The 19872-nt window shown below is 34.7% G+C and overlaps 1 protein-coding gene across 1 annotated transcript in view; it reads left to right on the forward strand.

Moving 5' to 3' along the window:
- The window catches only part of LOC102805317 (AP-5 complex subunit beta-1-like), a 158826-nt gene that overhangs the window by 1214 nt on the left and 137740 nt on the right, over positions 1 to 19872 (forward strand). Inside the window, exons 2-3 of the mRNA XM_085504580.1 lie at positions 13608 to 13702; positions 18201 to 18324. Of these exons, the coding sequence (XP_085360706.1) occupies positions 13608 to 13702; positions 18201 to 18324 (219 nt within the window). The remainder of the gene's footprint in view (positions 1 to 13607; positions 13703 to 18200; positions 18325 to 19872) is intronic.

A 19872-nucleotide genomic window follows, 5' to 3' on the forward strand; every position in this document is an offset into this window, starting at 1 on the left:
AAAAGAAATACAAACAAATGGTTAAGAAAACGAAAAGAAACTATAAAAAAAATATACTAAATAAACTTGAAGAGATGGGTAATTCTTCTCCAAAGGAATATTGGAATTTGATCAAGGAGCTTAGAAATGGTCAAATTAATAATGACAGTGAAAACATTGAAGACCAAAAATGGTATGAACATTTCAGACAATTAAATGCAATAAATAATACTGATGAAAGCACTTTAAACGAAGAGATTGCTAAGCTTGAAAAGGAAATTAAACCTATTACTGAGCTAGACCAAAATATTTCACAGTTAGAAATACAAACTGCAATTAGCAACTTGAAAAATAAAAAATCTCCAGGCATTGATAATATTAGAAATGAGATGATTAAAACAGGGAGAAATGTGCTCATCAAACCTCTACAAAAAATGTTCAATCTCATCCTAACGAGTGGCCATTTCCCTAGCTCTTGGAATTTGGGCATTATCACTCCAATATTTAAAAAAGGGGAAAAATCTGATCCAGGCAACTACAGAGGTATAACTCTCTTAAACAGTCTTAGCAAGCTCTTCACAGCCGTATTGAAACAAAGGTTGACCAAACATGTAAAAAGCAATAATATCATAATTAAAGAGCAAATTGGTTTTCTTCCAAAATTCAGCACAGCGGACCATATCTTTGTTCTCAAACAGCTAATAACAAAATATCTTAATAAAGGAAACTATTTATTTGCATGTTTCATCGACTTTAAGAAGGCGTTTGATTCCATTTGGCACCTCGGTCTTTTATATAAACTTCACAAAAACAAAATCTCAGGAAAATTTCACAACATAATTAAATCTATTTATCAGAATGCCACTGGCTGTGTTAAACTAAAAGGTGGTTTGACTGCTAGCTTTCCAGTTCAAAGGGGTATCAGACAGGGAGATGGTTTAAGCCCACTCCTTTTCAATCTTTTCATTAATGATATCAAATGCCAGATAGAATCATCCAATAATGAACCCCCTTTACTTGTAAACAATCATTTGTCATGTTTGATGTATGCGGATGACCTCCTCCTCCTATCACAATCTAAAAATGGTCTGCAAAATGCAATACGCACAGTGGAAACATACTGCAAACAATGGAAACTAGATATCAATGTGTCAAAATCAAAAATTATCATTTTCAACAAGCAAGGTAAAATATTAAGTAAGTTCAGATTTCAAATCAATAGCCAAAAATTGGAAAACGTCTCATCATACTCCTACCTTGGTGTTAAAATCAATGCTACTGGTAAACTGAACAGAGCTCAAGAAGACCTTAGTCACAGAGCAATGAAGGCACTTTTTAAACTAAAACAATTACTCTATGCAGACCCAAATATTCCAATCAAAACACATCTGAAATTGTTTGATGCTATGGTTAAACCAATTTTACTCTACTGTAGCGAAATCTGGGCAAGCGATATTATTAATATGCACTCAACAGACTTGTTTAAACAATCCTTGCCTATGGAAAAATTACATCACAAAATGTGCAAGTACCTACTACAAGTAAACTGTAAAGCCACAAACTTGGCATGTTTACTTGAACTGGGAAGATATCCACTTATCATCTCAAGCATCAAACGTATGATTAACTACTGGCAGAAAATAAAACATATGGATGAAACCACTCTGATCTCTGAGGCCTACAAACTTGGCACCAATTTGGACAAAGAAAACGTCAGTAATTGGACCACAGGCATAAAAAAATTACTGAACCTTTTGGAAATTAGTGATGTTTGCGAAAAAACCAGTATTATCTCATTAGCTACAAAAAAACTAAAAAATATGTTTGAGAAACACTGCACAGAAACAATGCATAATGACAATAAAGGCACTAATCACAAAAATAAACTTCGTACCTACAGACAGCTGAAAACTGATTTTGCACTTGAAAAATACCTTGAAATTATTAAAAACCCCATCCACAGATCATCTATGACTAAACTGAGGATAAGTGCCCACATACTTCAGATTGAAGTTGGGCGATATCACAACATAGATGTCTTAAATAGAACATGCCCTGTCTGTGACTCCAATGAAATTGAAGATGAAGAACACTTCCTCTTCAATTGTAACCAGTACAAATTTGAAAGAGATGCTTTGTTTGAAAACGTAAACTTATCCGGTAATCTGAAAGCACTTCTCAATAACAAAAATTCTGAAACCGTCCAAGCAATTGCCAAGTTTATCAGCGACTGTTTCAATAAAAGAGAGAATTTCATGAAAAGCAATTTACCAGCTGCCTCAAAATAACACCAAAAAATATTTATATAATAATATTTTCACAGTATTACTATTTATTTCTTTTTTATTATTATTATTACTTATGTATTTTATTGTTCCTTATATCCGTATTGTATTCTAATCTAGATCCCAGAAGGGATACGATATCAATAAAGGTTGTTACATGACATTGATGCCAAAAGCCCCATCGTGAATACATTGACCGCCCAGGAAAAAACAGATATAAAAACCCGTCAAGGGAGAAAAACATCTGGAAACCTGTACCCGACGCAATGTCAGATGTACCTAGGGGTGGACGTCGGGAGTCGTCCATATTTACAATACTATACATTTATAAAAATGAAATAAAAAATACATCGTGAGTTGTTTGCAACCGAGACTGAATACAATAGAATACTCTTCTTACTATATACTCATGAGCACCTGGCTACTTAGCCACTAACCAATCGGAGCAGGTACAATGGCACCTGAATAATTTACATACGAATAGATAGCAATTATCTGCTAATCTACGAAACGCAGATAATTTCTCATTGCTAAGTATTATCGCCAGGGAAAGCTATTGTTTAAGCTGGTCTGTGATTGGTTGCTGGCAATGTTTGGGGGATTTTGACCAGTTTGTGACGTAGACTTGTCTTAGAGACACCCAAGGCAGCGGGGAGGTATAGCGAACGTTGCAAATTTCTCGCGAATAAGCGCCATTTGGCGACCGCATTGCACGAAAAACATTTATTTATGTTACATGGTTCCATTTGTAATGCAGTTAACGACGATCCAGATAATCGCCTATACATCTCATGTTACTATTGAATAACGTGCCTTCTTTGTGCAATTGGGTCACCGTGTATTTGTTTTTTATTTCCCCCCAAGTGGTTTATCAACAATGGGCTTAGACATATTACGAAACGACCCAAAAACGAGCCAAACGAGCCAAAAACGACCCAAACGACCAAAACACAAGCCAAAACGACCACAACAAATCGTCAAACAAAGATTGTCCAATTACCGCGGTATTATTGCGACAGCCATTTTAAGGAGCATGTCAACTGATGGGGGCGCTGTTATCATCTGGATTGCCTCTGTCCCGAAAACCAAACATAAATATTACATAAATATCTGAATAAACAATGATTAATAATAAACACATACATAATATTGTTGAACAATAATAGTAAATAATGATAAATAAGCAAATAAATAGTAAGTAAGTAAGTAATTTATTATAGTGACCTGCAGCTCAGAACTGCCTAGCCCAGTGGACTTATAAGTCACCTTAAATAATAACGATTACATTCCCAAATAAAGGTTATGAAAGAGCGCTTGAAATAATATATCAACAATACAATCGTGTAGTTCATAAAAATTCAGACGTACAACAAATTTCTTCTTTTGTAAAAGGCCTTTTCTATAAAAAGAGCAAGTTTTCTTATTGGCCCTGAAAATAAACGAACCAGTAATTGTTCCCGTGATATGCCAGTTATTTCATTAAGAATTGAATCTAGATACTCATGCCTCAATTCATTGTATTGCTGACAGTCAAACAAAAAATGCATTTCGTCCTCAACAACGTTTGCATCACAAAATTTACAGATTCGTTCACTTACAGGCTCGTGTCTAAATCACCCAGTCTCAATACGGAGAGGCAAAATGCCCATGCGCAGTTGAGCTAATAGTGACCTTTGACCCCGACTTAAATTTATTAGCACATACTTTTCTGGTTTATATTCAAATTTAAAAGTTGCATAGACACGCAACTTTGGTTTGTGACTAACATCTTCTGGCCAAGATGACTCTGACCTCCTCGCAATATTTTCTCTTAATGCATGTATATTTACGTCAATTAGGTGTTCATAATTTAAGTCGACGAGCTCCATAATTTGGTAAATCTCTGATGACCAATTATTATAATTTAGGGAGTGATCCCACAGAAATACTCGTTTAACTAGTCTATTGTCATCAAGTTCAGTAAGACGCTTCCACAGTCTAACCATATGGGCTCATCTCCGATCTCTGCATGAGACCCACCCAGTGTCACCTTTAACTGCCGGGAGTGGGGAAAACCTATGGGTGCCAAGAAAAAATCTTAAAGCCCTATTTTGAATCATTTCACACTTTTCAAACTTACTAAAACCCCAAACTCCGGAATAATAGTCAAGTATAGGTGTGACACTGGCATCATACAACTTTGTAAATGTGGAGAACCCAAGATTCTTGAGAGTTTTAAATTTAACGAATAACGCTCCTAACGCTCTACTTGCTGAGTCTGCTGCGATACCAGCAGTTACAGAATAATCAATGAATTCATCCAAAAATTCAATCCCCAAATATTTATACCTATCGGTATAATCTAACACGTCATCACCAATGCAAAATTGGAATGCACTTCTAGCTTCACTGGCTTTTCTAAAATGTAACATTTTCGATTTCACATTATTAACCCTAATTTTCCATTTTTCACACCAACTATTTAAATGACTTAACATCATTTGCATATCAATTTCATTATCAGCTAACAACACGATATCATCAGCGTATAACAAAATACTAACATTAACGTTATTATCAAGAGTTATTCCTTTTTGTTTCAGGTTAATTTCAACTGCCAAATCGTTAATAATAAAGATGGAGAATAATGTAGGAGAAAGATTATCACTAGAAATAAATATTATTATAAAAAAACAAACATAATTTATAAATAATAAATAAATAACAACAACAAACATACAAAGTTTGACAACTAAATTGCTAGTCAATAAATTTATTCATTTGTTGGTTTATCTTTAAGATACCACAGTAAGACTAATTGTTGGTCTTAATTTTAATAAGGTATTTTTACTGATTTACATGTTAAACAAACCATCTGCCCTCGTCAACCTCCTGATAAGTGCGTGTAATTTTAATTTCGCATCATGCCCGCTTTAAAACCAAGAACCTGTCTCAGGATTTTCATTTTAGGTACTGATTCGGATGACATTTTGTGCAGACAGCATGGGACAAATGCAAGTTCTGATAATATTGTTGTGTCACTAAATCATACTAATTGTCAAATTTGCATAATAATTTACCATTTTCCCCGAAAATAATTTTATATTTTGAGAACCACTTATTTGATTTGAACTTATACAAACATTTGAGAGAAATTTCTCTCCCCTTACTATTACAAATACAATGTACCCATCAAAAATAACAGTTATTTCACTGTTAAACTCTCATAACCCGTTTGTACCTCTGAGTTCATCAAAGTATGTATTCCACGGTTTCAAATTAAGAGACAATATTATTTCCAATGTTGATTAAGACGGCATGAATGATCACACCTTTTGTGAACTTTTTGTTGTATATAAGGTCAACGCTTACAGATAATCGAAAGATTTTCAGCAAATGTTTTATGTCTTATATGCACGACTGAAAGGTGCTATACCGGTCGGACTTCGTCCGACAGTTGTGAATATTGTACGTGTAGAACCCTTGTTTCCCTGATTACAGAATTCCGTAATTAAGCGATTATGTAAGCGACACAAACCATTTACTGCTTAAAATATTGTTATTTTCGGCAAACTATATTTTGTAAATATTTTGCATTTAAAATCCATTTTCTCTGATTAGAGATTAATTGTCTCTATGTGTATCATTCTGTTTCGTTTCGTTTCTTTTCTTCGATTACAACGAGCAATGTTACCCTACCATTATGTCATTCTTGTTAAAGTTCCTTTATGCGTTTTGTCTTGTTCGGTCCTCGGCAACAATACACGTAAGTAAGCATATGGCCGGACATGGGATTATGAACACAGCGTATATTCGTTTGATATAGGGTTTACCACGATTACGAAATCTTATTAGTAGCACTAGCGGAGTTAGGGGAGTCGCGCAAGGCGCCTTCCCACCTTCAGCCCGCAAAAAAAATGACAAATGAATTGACAAACCCAGTCCACCTTCGGCCACGTCAATAGGAGCGCCCTCCCTTCTCACCGAATTTCTGGATCCGCCAGTGAGTAGAAATAACGGAATCACAGAATGCCTAGGAATAACGGGTTGATAATTTCAGATAATTCCAAAAGCATATTAATTACTTACTTTGCATAATAATTTTGCAGGCTTTTTCGTGCATAACTTCTAAACCCAGAGATAGATTTTTTTCTGTTGATTTTTTGTTCTTATTTATAATATTATTTGACATTCATAATACTAAATTGTTATCTAGATCTGCAGTGCCCATTATCATAGTGAATATACTACCAGTAGGCTCATACGGAAGGGTGGTTGATTGACTTTGGAGTTGAATGACCATATGGCTTCACTAAATCCAAATATATATTCTGGGATACTCTGATACCAGAAATAAGAAAGAAAGACATTATCAGTAGAACAATAATCAATAGATGATTTTGTTCAGTTTATTATGTCATATGATATAATTTCATTATCAGAAACTTAGTCAGAGTACGATGAGCAATTCTCTGACAATTTCCCAAGTTTTATTGTTTTTAATTATTGTCGCCCTAAAATTAAATCACATGGACGTTTTGCTGGTGGAGTATTTGGTAAATTATGTAAAACATATTAAAAATGACTTGCCAGATTGTTTATTTTTTCTTCTCAAAAAGGAATTATTTAATATTGGTATTTTATATTGTAATGCGTATATTCCACCACAAAATGCTACGATATATGACAGAATTGACGCTTATAATGGGATTAAATTATTAGGAAACAGTTTTTTAGATATTGTTTCCAATTTGGGGGATGTGGAATTAATTTCAAGCAGGGATTTCAATGCCTGTACTGTATTTTAATACTCCCCGCTTTGCACAAGATAATATTGTAAACAACTTTGGGCGATGACTTTTGTCCCTGTGCTGTTTATTTAATGTACATATTCTAAATGGGAGGGTGGGGAATGATGCTCGTATTGGTGAGTTTACATGTATTACCACAAATGGAACCAGTACTGTCGATTATGTAATATTATCCTCTGATTTATTTCTCAAAGTCGCCAACTTTTCAATTATGCCCCCAAAACACAGGCACCTTGGTTTGACGCGGATTGTAGAGGATGTAAAAAACAGGTGTACAAAGCATTGAGAAAATTCCGCAATACAAACGACATCACTGACTTGCAAGACTATCGAGCAAAACGTAACAGTTATAAGATTAAATGCCGTACAAAGAAATCTGAATATATAAATTGTCTAAGATCAGATATTGAATGTATCACTTTCAAGTCATTTTGGTCTTCTCTTAAATGCATTAATTATTCCACTGGTCCGGTTAGATTGACCTTGTCAATGTCATCCGACCAGTGGTTTGAATACTTAAGGTATTATTTGTGTTGAAAATTACGATTTTCACATTTATTTATTAATTGATGAAATGCACTATAAACTTTCATCTGATAAAGTCAACGTAAACTAGAATGTCATGTAAGTTGGTTAAAATGAAGATTTTCTGAAGGGAAGCAATGCAGCTTCAGTAGTGTTTTCCAAAATCAACAACACAGGTTTAATCTGTGTGCCTATAAGTTTCAAAGATTAACTCAAGACAAAGCAATGTTAGGATGTGTTATCAGTAGCTGATTTGAGTGGTTTGTCTCCGCCCCTGTTCATTTCACAGATTAGCATTTGCATATGAATGTGTCAGACATAAGGTCACACAGCCACTGAAAAAAATCATTGATTTTGGTGTTTTCATCTGCCGATTTTATTGAACTATAGCTATCCCATTCCTTTATTTTTTTGGTTTCCAATAGCCTTACACATTTGGATGCCCCCTACACATGTTAAAACAGACCTTGATGGGAAAACAAATCGTTTGTGCCGATAAACAAGCTTGAAAATCTTTGCTGTTACTTCATGGACGTTTTCTAGGAGTTTGAGTTTTTCAAAATACAAGGTCTTTAACAAAAAATAACGTATACTTATTGTCGTCGGATTAACACCAAATTTTCACGGCTTTAAGGTGACAATGAGAGGAACTTGAATGTGTCCAGACAAACTATTTCATGGATTATTTACCAATGTGTTGTGGTTTGAGTTGGGGGCAATGCGAGTAAAACAGAAATTAAAATTCAGGACACTACTTCTTAAAACGCGTTGCTTGAATAAAACTGACCAGACACATTCAATTTACCAGACTATTGAACAACTAGGAAAAGTGAAAAAAAAAACTTCTGATCACCAGCATAAATGCGTAATTATTTTTTTTACAAAAAAAGTAATTTTTCACTTTTGATTAAGTAACGCACCGTAGAATGCAGATACGGGCATGGCAAACACACCTTTGAAAAGCTTGAAGTCTGGCAATTCTAAAAATATATACTTCTCCTGGGTCTATTTGTAGTCATTTGGTCACAATTAGAAGATGAAAACAAGTATGCAAATAATAGTCCCGCTACCTTAAGTACTTTCTTCTCCTGTTCAAATGTAGAAGATTTCCCTTCAGCAAAGGATATAGAAAATATGATCGATGTAGCCTAAGTTTTTCTCCCTGACACAAATATGGAAATAGACTGGGACCTTTTAAATGGGATTATTATGGAGGAAGAGATTCGCCAAAGCGTAAATTCCTTAAAAAACGGAAAAACAGCAGGACCGGACGGTCTTATTGGGGAGTATTTCAAGGCATCAATAAATATTCTAACCTCTTACCTAAACATTATTTTTAATAATATCTTTGACTCTGGTAATTTTCCACATGATTGGGCGAGGGCAATTGTTGTACCCATTCACACGAAAGGAGATTCAGACGACCCAGGAAACTACAGGTCGATTTCGTTACTCAATGTTTTAGGGAAAATTTTTACATTCATCTTAAATAAACGGCTTTATTTCTGGGCGGAGGCCTTTCGAAAGGTAGACGAGGCACATGCAGGATTTAAACGTGGTTATTCCACTTTTGACAATGTGTTTGTTATTCAATCCATTGTCCAGAAACGGGATAAATTCTATAGTGCCTTTGTAGACTTTTTGAAGGCCTTCGTCAGAGTAGAGAGACAAAGACTTTGGTATACCTTATTAAAAGGAGGAATAAGTGGTAAAATGTTCAAAAGTTGGACAAGTATGTATTATAATGTTAAGTCATTTGTAAGGACCGTTGGTGGTTTTACAGATTATTTTGAGTGTCCAATTGGTGTTCGCCAAGGCTGTATGTTGAGCCCCTTTTTATTCTCCTTTTTTTTATCAACAAGTTGGTAACTGAACTGGAAACAATGGAACAACATGGGACTCAACTTTCCCCGCATGATACGGAATTATTTTGCTTATTATTCGTGGATGATGTAACAATGTTCTCTGATTCAATAGTAGGGTTTCATATTGCGAAAAGTGGAAAATGGTGGTAAACATAGAAAAGACAAAGGTTATAGCTTTTAAAAAATCTTGATGGCAGTCATCTAATGAATTCTGAGAAGTGGTACTATGGGGACCAGCCCGTAGAAGTGGTGTCATACTACAAATATCTAGGTACTGTATTTTTGCTGCAGGTTGCAGTGGTCTTCGGCAACTAACGTTTTGGCCCAACAAGCAAAAATAAAACAATTTATTGCCATCTCAAAAAATACGAGAAAAATAGGTCCCCTGCCCTATAAAAAAATTTTCAAAATTTTCGATTTAATGGTCTTGCGCGGCAGAGATATGGGGTTTTAGGAAATATGACACTTTAGAGCGAGTCCAGTATTATAATTGCAGACGATTTCTAGGCATTTCAAACAGAGCGGTTTGGGTGACTGTGGGAGATATCCCATTTACTTTTATACAGCAAAGCAGTGTGTGAAATACTGGGCGAAATTGGCCAATATGCCACCTTCCAGGTATCCACGCAAATGTTACAATATGCTGTATAACATAGAAGAGTCAGGGTTCAGTTCAAAGAAAACATGGGTAGCTGAAGTGAAAAAACTTAGATGAAACATGGCATGCCCAGGAGGTTAAAAATATAAATATATTTATGGATGTTTTTGCGAAAGATTCAAATATTTCTTGCATCGTGAATGGGTTGGGGACAGAGAATTCAAAACTACAATTACACCCGAGCATTATATATTTTCAGTTAATATCTGTAAACATAGAAGCTATTTATCAAGATTCCGGTGCTCAGCCCATTGTTTGCTTGTAGCTAACCGAGGAAAAACGGAAATAGATTAAAGGGTTTGTACTCTCTGTGACTTGAACCAAATTGAAAATGAATGAATTTTCTTTTAGTCTGTACATTTTTTACAAATTTCAGAGACAAGTACTTACCGTATTTCTTTTATAGTCCACCTACTTTTAATAAGTTCATTGACTTAATGAAATCAGAAGATACAAATATTTTGATGCGGCTTGCAGCTTTTGTATTTCAAGCCCTAAAGTTAAGGAGCGAAATTACAGAATTGTTGTTATTTTAATATGATGATTGTAAATGTACATATATATTATTATTTTGTTTACAATAAGCAACCTGTACAACTTTTTTGGGGCCTATGGCCTTGAATAAGTGAATGAAGCACATTATCGATTAGTTTTTAATAGGTTAATATTTTCTCTGTTCCACTGTATATCAAAGAAAACTTAGAAAGAACCCCAGTGTGGGAATTGAAAGCATGAAATAAATATATAAAAACTTTCCATACAATTAAATACGCATATTAAAGCAAAGACTAGCCCAATGTACATGTCTGTGATTCCGGATTCTCTGCGACCCTTCCATTGAGGGTCACGCAGTAGCCATATTCTCGGGGCTGAGGTATGTCACAAACGTTCTATATTGCAACGACGCGCAGACATGTATTCATTAAAAAAATAATAAATTTGGTAATAATAATAAACTTGTATTTATTGATTTATTTATTTATTGTTTATTATTAATTATTCTGTGTAATGTTATTATTCCGTTATTCCGTTATTCTGGACAGCGAGAATCCAGATGAGAACAGCGCCCTCATCGGTCGATGTGCTCATTAAAATAGTTGTCGCAATAATATCGCGGTAATTGGACAGTTTGACGATTTGTTGTTTTCATTTTGGCTCGTTTTTTGGATCGTTTGGTTCGTTTTTGGCTCGTTTGGTTCGTTTTTGGATCGTTTGGCTCGTTTGGCTAGTTTTTGGGTCGTTTCGTAATATGTCTAAGCCCATCAACAATTGCATTATGATGCTATCAAAATGGCGCGGTCATTAGAGGTCAGTGGGGATGAGCGCTACTGGGACGTCCGGATGGTTCCGGATGTGTCACAGTGTGATAATCCTATGTGCAACAAGAGAACTGGTGATGGTTGTGAACCATAACTGCCTCAGCACAAAGACTGTTGTGTAATACAAGGGAATGTAAAAAGATATGTATTGTAATGTTACCTCTGTGCGTAATTTACAATATACAGTATCTGCATTAACCTTCACTGTTAAGGACAATATGGGATTAGAAACAAGGCTGGGCAAATTTTGCGAAAAAGTACTAGTTAGTTAGAATTACCAGATATTTTGGGATATCGAAATATGGATGATAAACAGCAAGTGATATACATTGTAGTTGTCATGTACACAATCATAATAGTTTCAGAACAGAAAACTGTTTTATTACTGTAAATAAATATGAACAATAAAAACTGAAATTTAGAAACTATGAACAATAAATAAGTACAGTTTCCAGAAAATTATTAACCAAACCATAACATATATAAAAAACACTGTGCTGAGATTCACTTTGAGTATACCTGAAATATAATCTTACAATCGCATATAAGTCGTCAAAACGTATAGTTTTGTGACATAAGTCAAATTTTTTATAGTTTCAATACGCATACAAGCACCCATATATATTTTGACAATAAACCTCTCTTTCGCATTGTACAAATGCAAACAAGACAATAACATGTAAGTGTTGTATAAACCCGAAAAGTCCGGAGTAACAGCGAATACTTCTAGCGAGTCACCCCTCTAAAACCACTTCAACTAGCCAAAGCCAATCACTAATGTGCTGGGTCATTAACTAAATAATAATAATTTCATTAACATTTACACATTCCTCTGAGGGATTAGCAATGATTATAAAAAAATAAAATAAAATAAAAAAATCTAAGCTAATACATTACAGATAAAAAAATATTAAGACTACATTATTATACTATAAAAAGATAGAAAACAAAATGCAAAACTTGACTGTGAAAGAAAATTGTCACTGGGGTTGCTGTCTTATATCAAAACATGTCTTTAGGTACCTTGCTACTGGGAATGTTAGACCAATGTTGGTTTAGCAAGACTATGAATTGTGTCTTTGGTGAAAAATTTTAAGATTCTGTTTTTTGCCATTTCAAATAATATATTTCTATCAGGGGTATAACTTTTGCATGGCATCATTAGGTGATACTCATTCCAATCTTCTACATGTAGTTCATAGACTCTGCCCCCCCCCCCCCCCCCCACCACCACCCCACTCTTTCCGTAGATTTGGTCTAAGTCCTTGATGCGGAAAGAAAGGAACCAGAGTGGATATCCAGCCGCAATGGCGCCGCCATATGGCCTCGGTCATGTGGTTTGTGATGTAAGGGAAAAGAATCTTGGGGTCATGGGGCTTCCCTATATTCTATCTCTCAGTCATTGGCAGAATCACTGATTAATGCCTACAGTTCAAAACAGTCATTTTGACTGATCAGAGTCTATGGTGAGTATGAACTACATGTATGTGAATAGGTGAGTTCGGAGAATCCTCTGCCTAATTTCGACTTCTTGTTAAAAAACGCAAGTCTGATTGCTTTGATATTATTTATTTACATGTATATACACTGTAGGTACTAAACGTGGACCTCTAGCAGATTTGTTCATTTCAAGATGATATCTTCAATTCTCAAAGTTTGGTGAATATATTTGTCATTTTTGGTAAAAAGTGATATTTTCAACTTGTTTAAAACAGCAATTATAATTGCTTTGATACTACAATATATACATATAGGTACCTCAGGTAGACCTCTCTCAGATTTGCTAAAAAATCATCAAAAAAATCATCAAGCATTTCTGGCATTCCAGAACCGGATCTTGGCATTTATGGACAGATTTTGTTCAGTCATATGTTGGTATATACGTTGGACGTTATTAGACCTTGATGCATGTCATTTCAATTTTCAGATTGGATTAAAAATGGATGGCTGGCAGCCATTTTGTTTTAATGAATGTGCTCTTAGAGCCATATCTCTGACATGCTTTGACTGATTATGTTCAAATTTTTTATATTCATTATCCATCATGTTATATATATATAGATGTATTCAAAATGGCCGACTGGTGGCCATTTTGTTTTAATTAATGCTGTCAATGAAACTTTTGGTCTAAAATAAGATTAATACATGTACAGTGTATCTATAGTAATTTTTTTGTTTGTTCTCAGGCTCTATTTTCTGAAGACATTGGTGAAACTCTCAAAACTCAGTTACTAGATATCTTGCAAGAAAATTCATCAGATTTGCTTATTAGTAATACCAGGTAAAATTAATAATTTATTATTCACACATTGTCTTCAGTAGAGAGATGGTTCAGTGCCAACTTGGGATTAGTGTTTTGCCCCTTGTCCAACTAGCAGTACTGCACCTTAAGTATTGCATGTATCCAAAACATGTTCAAAGAGTATGGTTAGATGATGTTTTAACATTTGTAAGCCAACTAATTTAATTTAATTTCTTCATCGATTTGACACATACTGGATGAATAGAGAAAGCCGTAAGTTATCAATAGCGGCATACATGAGAGTTATTAAAAAAATATTCAACAGCGCCGCCACAGATGAATTGCATGCGCTCCCACTTCATGATTGCGCGCACGTTAGTGTTCTGCTATAAATGAGAAAATCTGCTAAAGGGCTATAAAATAGATGGGGTATGACACCGCACATTCTATTTTTGGACACCCCACGTACCTGTTATTCGTAGTTGACAATTGAGTGCCAAATAACCACATCATCATTATTTTAGTGTAAAATGGTACGTAATTTTTATGTGATAGTTTTGAAAAATCTTTATAAATACTAGTACAGAAATAAACCAAATTTTTCATGTACATATATTGAAAACTTTGCTTGATCGAGCCTATTTTTTGAGTTACCTCACCCTGAAATCAGCTTTACAAATATTGTTCAAAATCAGAGTCACCCAGGAAGTCGGTCAGTAGCTGCAGTATTGCAAGGGTATATTGTTGTTTTATTGCCGGTAAGATTATTTCGCCCACATCAAACTAACTTTATTAATGCACAGATGGCAGCTACACATCTGGTTACAGCGATGCATCATGAGTGACTGCACAACAGCGATTATTAATTAAAAGTTTCTGCGTTTCACAGCAAACATTCAATATTGAGCTCAGATTAGTGAATTATGTTTTTGAATAATTTAACATGGTGTGTACCTTGATTTATAAACTGCAGACATGCATAATAATCATGGTACATGGACACGTAAACAATGGTATGAGCATTTGAAGAAAAATTGTAGGTCACATGTTCTCTTGGTTAGCTTTGGTTGTGTCATACCCTGTCTATTTATTTTGAAGAGTGGAGTTAAAGTGTCCTACATGCAAACCATTTTCAAAAAGCGCACTGCCATGTCTTGTACATGTACGTGCTAGACGTACGTTTTCTAAAACTCTGAGTTCGAGCAAGACGGAAAACCAATACATGTACGAGTTTGAGTCACCACAGCAATGCTCGTAGTACTGTTTTTGACTCCCATGTGCGAAGCACAAAATGGGAGTCTTTGCAGTTAGTGTGTCTGTATGTGTGTGTGTGTGTGTGTGTGTGTGTGTGTATGTGTGTATGTGTGTATGTGTGTCCGACTGTTCCACTGCTATCTCAAGAACCATACATCAGTTTTTGATGAAACTTGGTGCATAGATGCTCTGGGCCAATGCGCAGATTTGATTAGGTTTTGGTAAAAATCCATGCTCGTTAATTACCTAATTTGCATGATAATTAGCTAATTTTTAGCTGTTCTATGACTGTTCCACTGATATCTAAAGAACCACTCATTGGATTTTGATGAAACTTGGTACATAGATGCTCTGAACATATGCGCAGATTTGATTAATTTTTGGTAAAAACCCGTGCATATTAATTACCTAATTTGCATGATAATTAGCTATTTTTTAGTGGTTCCATGACTGTTCCACTGATATCTAAACAACCACTCATTGGATTTTGATGAAACTTGGTACATAGATGCTCTGAACTAATGCTAGGTTTTGATTAGTTTTTGGTAATAATCCGTGGATACTAATTACCTAATTTGCATAATGATTAGTCAATTTTCGGTTTTTCCACTGATATCTCAAGTACTAATCATCACATTTCAATGAAACTTGGTACATAGATGTCATACGACACTGCACAGACCTGATAGTTTTTATGGTAATATCAGTACATATTAATTACCTAATTTGCATAATTAATTAATTTTCAGCATTTGATATAAGTAGTTAGCATTACATTTCAATGAAACTTGGTACTTACATACTCAAGGACTATGCAGAGATTGATAGTTTTAGGGTAAATAATTGTGCATATTAATTACCTAATTTGCATAATTAATTTTCAGCTTTTCTACTGATATCTAAAGTACTAATCATCACATTTCAATGAATCTAGAATTATGCAGACCCAATTAGTTTCCGGTAAATATTTGTGCATATTAATCACCTAATTTGCATAATTAACCAACTTTCACACTGATATCTCAGGTACTATACATCACATATCAATGAATGTACATGGATGCTGTAGGACAATAGACAGACCTGAATAATTGTGGGTTAAAATCTGTACATATTAATTACCTAATTTGCATAATTAACCAATTTTAAGCTTTCACACTGATATCTAAAGTACCGTAAAAACTCAAAAATTTTGACCGGTTTTAAATAATTGGTGTTAGAAATGTGACGTGTTTTTAGAGTCAAAATTAAGGTGCATTTTCGGACGGTCGAATTTTTCAGAATAGAAATCAGCAAATGAAAAAATGGGGATGATAGACAGTGTGCTTCATTAGTTTTTAAAAAATGCAATGTCCGTCAATTGACGTAAACTTCCTCATGTTTCACGGTAAAAGCAAAGGTCGTGGCCGAGTTGTAACTCAAAATCCAAACAAAGTCATCAATCAGTGAGTATTATGACAAGCAAAACAAAACATCAAGACGCGGAGAAGAGGTCAGCACAAAACTAATAGGTCAAAAGACAAAGCTGTCTCGCACTACCTAGGAAAACTTGCGAATGTTCGAAGTACAGGTACCCATTGGACAAAAGATACATGGAAGTTTAGCAAACTATCTCCCCGACCCAGTGCAATGTATCCGGTTAGAACCAAAGCTCACGTGTCCCTTATTTGAGGGACCAAATTCTGCCGTAAATTCGCCCTTGGATTAAAAAATAAAATGGGATTTAAGAAAATAAAAAGGGACTTTTAAGGTGTATTTTGGCGTCATTTTTCGGACATTTCAATCAATCCTGCCGGCTAAAATAGAGTCTAAGTTTTACCGTAGTCATTGACGTCTGTCTATTCAAGAGTACACGTGTATGATTTTTATCGTGACTAGCGTGAGCGGGTAAGCTTCCTTTCGAGAATGAGCTGTTATCACTGTGAACAATGTTAAATTATTATTCAGATGACCAGTTTATTTTTTAAAAACAACTAATTTTTTTATTTAAAAAAAATCATGCCGTTTTCGCATCAAAATCCAAGCCAAAATATCGTACTACAACATCAATCTCTTCCGCATTGCGTTCAATAACATTAACATATTTAAATAAGCTATGGTAATTTGAACACGTTGGCATCATCCAGCTTTTTGATTGGTTAATTAGCGATTTGACCTATTTGACCTAAGAGAACATGACGGATATCCTACAGCATCAAACGTTTATACGAGACCGGAATCATTCGCTTACGATGAAACTAAGTTGACTTTTTTTTGTATTTCATAACCATTCAACAAATTTATTTTGTGTACATTATTATAATCACTACTGAGTACAGTAATAATCAACAATTCAGAAACGCAGCATGCCGAGATTTTTGTGTTCGTTTTTATTTGAAACTTCGTTTATTTAGAATATATTTTCGTTACCAATAAAATAAAAATCTCTCAGTCAATCAGAAACCCGGATTCATGCCTTCGAGGAAGGTCCCGTTTGAACGCTCACATCGTTTTTTTTTTCGTTTGGGAGAAAACTAAAACTGGTCTCAATTTTCGAATAAGAATGAGTCGGCAATTTTTAGTGGAGTCGAAAATTTTGAGGTAAATAAAACACCGAAACCCGGCAAATAAATAGGCGGTCGAAATTTTGGAGTTTTCACGGTACTAATTATTCCATTTCAATGAAACTTAGTACAAAGATGCTCTAGGACAATGTACAAACCTAATTAGTTTGGGGTAAAAATCTGTTCATATTAATTCCCTAATAAGCATAATAATTCATAATTTTTTGGTTCTAATCACATTTCAATTAAACTTGGAGACATAGATTTTCTGTTACATTGCGCAGACCTCATTAGTTTTACACTCAAATCTGGTCATATTAATTTTCTGATTTGCATAATTAGTTTTCAGCTAAGTAATTTCGAATTATATTTAATGTGTCTCCAATACTCTCAGCACATGGGAGTTCTTTCTAAGCTTTCTTTGATTTCATTTCTAGAATGTTACTTATAACTTATTTTATCCAAGAAGGAAAATATTCATGTATTATTTCTAGTATTGTATTAACCCAGGAACTGTTACCTACTGTCCTTGGGCACAACTGTATCACTATATGCTCATTGTATCATTGTTTCATCTAAATCAGTCAATGTTAAAGAAGTGAAATTGCTGAGACAAACACAAACATGGCAAGAATAATGGTCAATAAGATTGATGTTCAGCTTATCTGTTTTCTTTAGTCAATTGGTACATCCAAAAAATGGCATTCATGTTTATGTAATATTTTTTGTGTGTTTTTCAGTGTGGAACAGACTATTGGCTCACTAACAAATATCTATCATCAGACTAGCACAGAAGAAGCATCATTTTACAAAAGCCATATACTTGTTACCATAACAACCATACTTATTGAGCATAATCAGTTGGTACGTCTTTTGTTTTGTTTATCACACTCAATCTAAAGCAATGAGTTTTTGTTTCATTTTTAGACCTAAAACATTATCGACAGATGCCATTTTGTGCCATTTATATTGGCTATCTGTGTAGGCTTTCAGCCAGCAATATTATTTGGTTTTGACTGAACAGCAACTTTTGAGTAAATATGATAACAAAATCCTACTGGAATAGTGCCTGAAAATATCTGTATTTATAATTCCTAGTAGAATGAGATTATCTAATGCTAATGTTGTTCGGTTCTGAACATGGAAAATTGCCAAAAAACTGCATACAATTATTTCCGGTTTTGACAAATACCGGATCAACAGTCAAATTTACACAGTGGAAATTAAAGTTCATAGTTGTTTGAAAAAAGCTTCTCAGGTCTCTATTTGCACGTTCATTGCCATCTTCGTCAAAGTCAAACCCTCAAAGTCCAAGTCGGCATCACTGTCACCATCCAACAAAATCCCGACAGCTTCGTCTTGAAGTTCGTCCATGTCGGCTCAAACAATTTTGACTTAGCACTTTTAATCCATGGATTTCGCTGTCTGTAAGCTTGGCATGTCTAATCACAATAAAGAGACAAGAAAAATGGGGTCGCGTACAAATGACTCTTCTCTATCATGTTTGACCTTTAAGCTTTACTGATTGGCTAAGAAATTACATCACTACTTGTGTTCCCTCATAGAGGTCAAGTCATCGGCGTGACATTGCGAAATTGCTGGCCCCAGTTATGGATTCGCGAGCTGCTACTAAATATTTTATAAAGCCAAAACAACGTGCTTTCAACCACTCTCCGGGGTACGGGTTGTTACAATATTTGCAACATTGGTTTCATTGTCGATGACACTAAATCTGAACAAGTGTGACACTTGCTTCATTGCTCTTGATACTGTAAGATTTGCTTGAATCGTTTCCAAGGAAACACAAACTAATGAGCCTTTTTCCTGGCCACGAGGTATTTCAAAAAGCGAACTACCATTTCTGCTTCAATATACATTTTGTACACTTGCTGATTGTTATGATTCTGATAAAAAAATCTTGAAACATAAATGTAAACTACATAAACTACGGTGCCCTGAAGGCAGAGCACGAAATTCCCTATTTTGCTGTCATGGCTATTTTGCATTCACCCCTCATTTTATGCAATTGACGAAGTCAACTGTTGATACAACGAACAGAAAATAGATTTTGCTATTTTTATATTACAAGTGTAGAAAAAGACCCCCTGGGTGTATGGACATGGCCTTAATTTCTTTATTATATCAAAATTAGGGGGTGGGCGTTTGCCTGGGCATGGGCGCTTATCCGGACAACTATGGTAGTATTGTGAATACAGTAGACAAAGCATTGTTATTCAACAAAGAGTTTAGGTAATACAGCAGTTTTGAAAGTAATCTATGCTAGTTTTAAGGCAGCTTAAAGTTAACATAATTTTTATGTTACGCTTGAACCATACTATATGTACATGTACATTGCATTATGGGATACAACTGTATACTAGTATACTGTTCATGTATTGTAACTGAAACATA

Source organism: Saccoglossus kowalevskii, chromosome 10, assembly GCF_978046115.1.
Source record: "Saccoglossus kowalevskii chromosome 10, keSacKowa6.1, whole genome shotgun sequence".
Classification (NCBI taxonomy): Eukaryota; Metazoa; Hemichordata; class Enteropneusta; family Harrimaniidae; genus Saccoglossus; species Saccoglossus kowalevskii.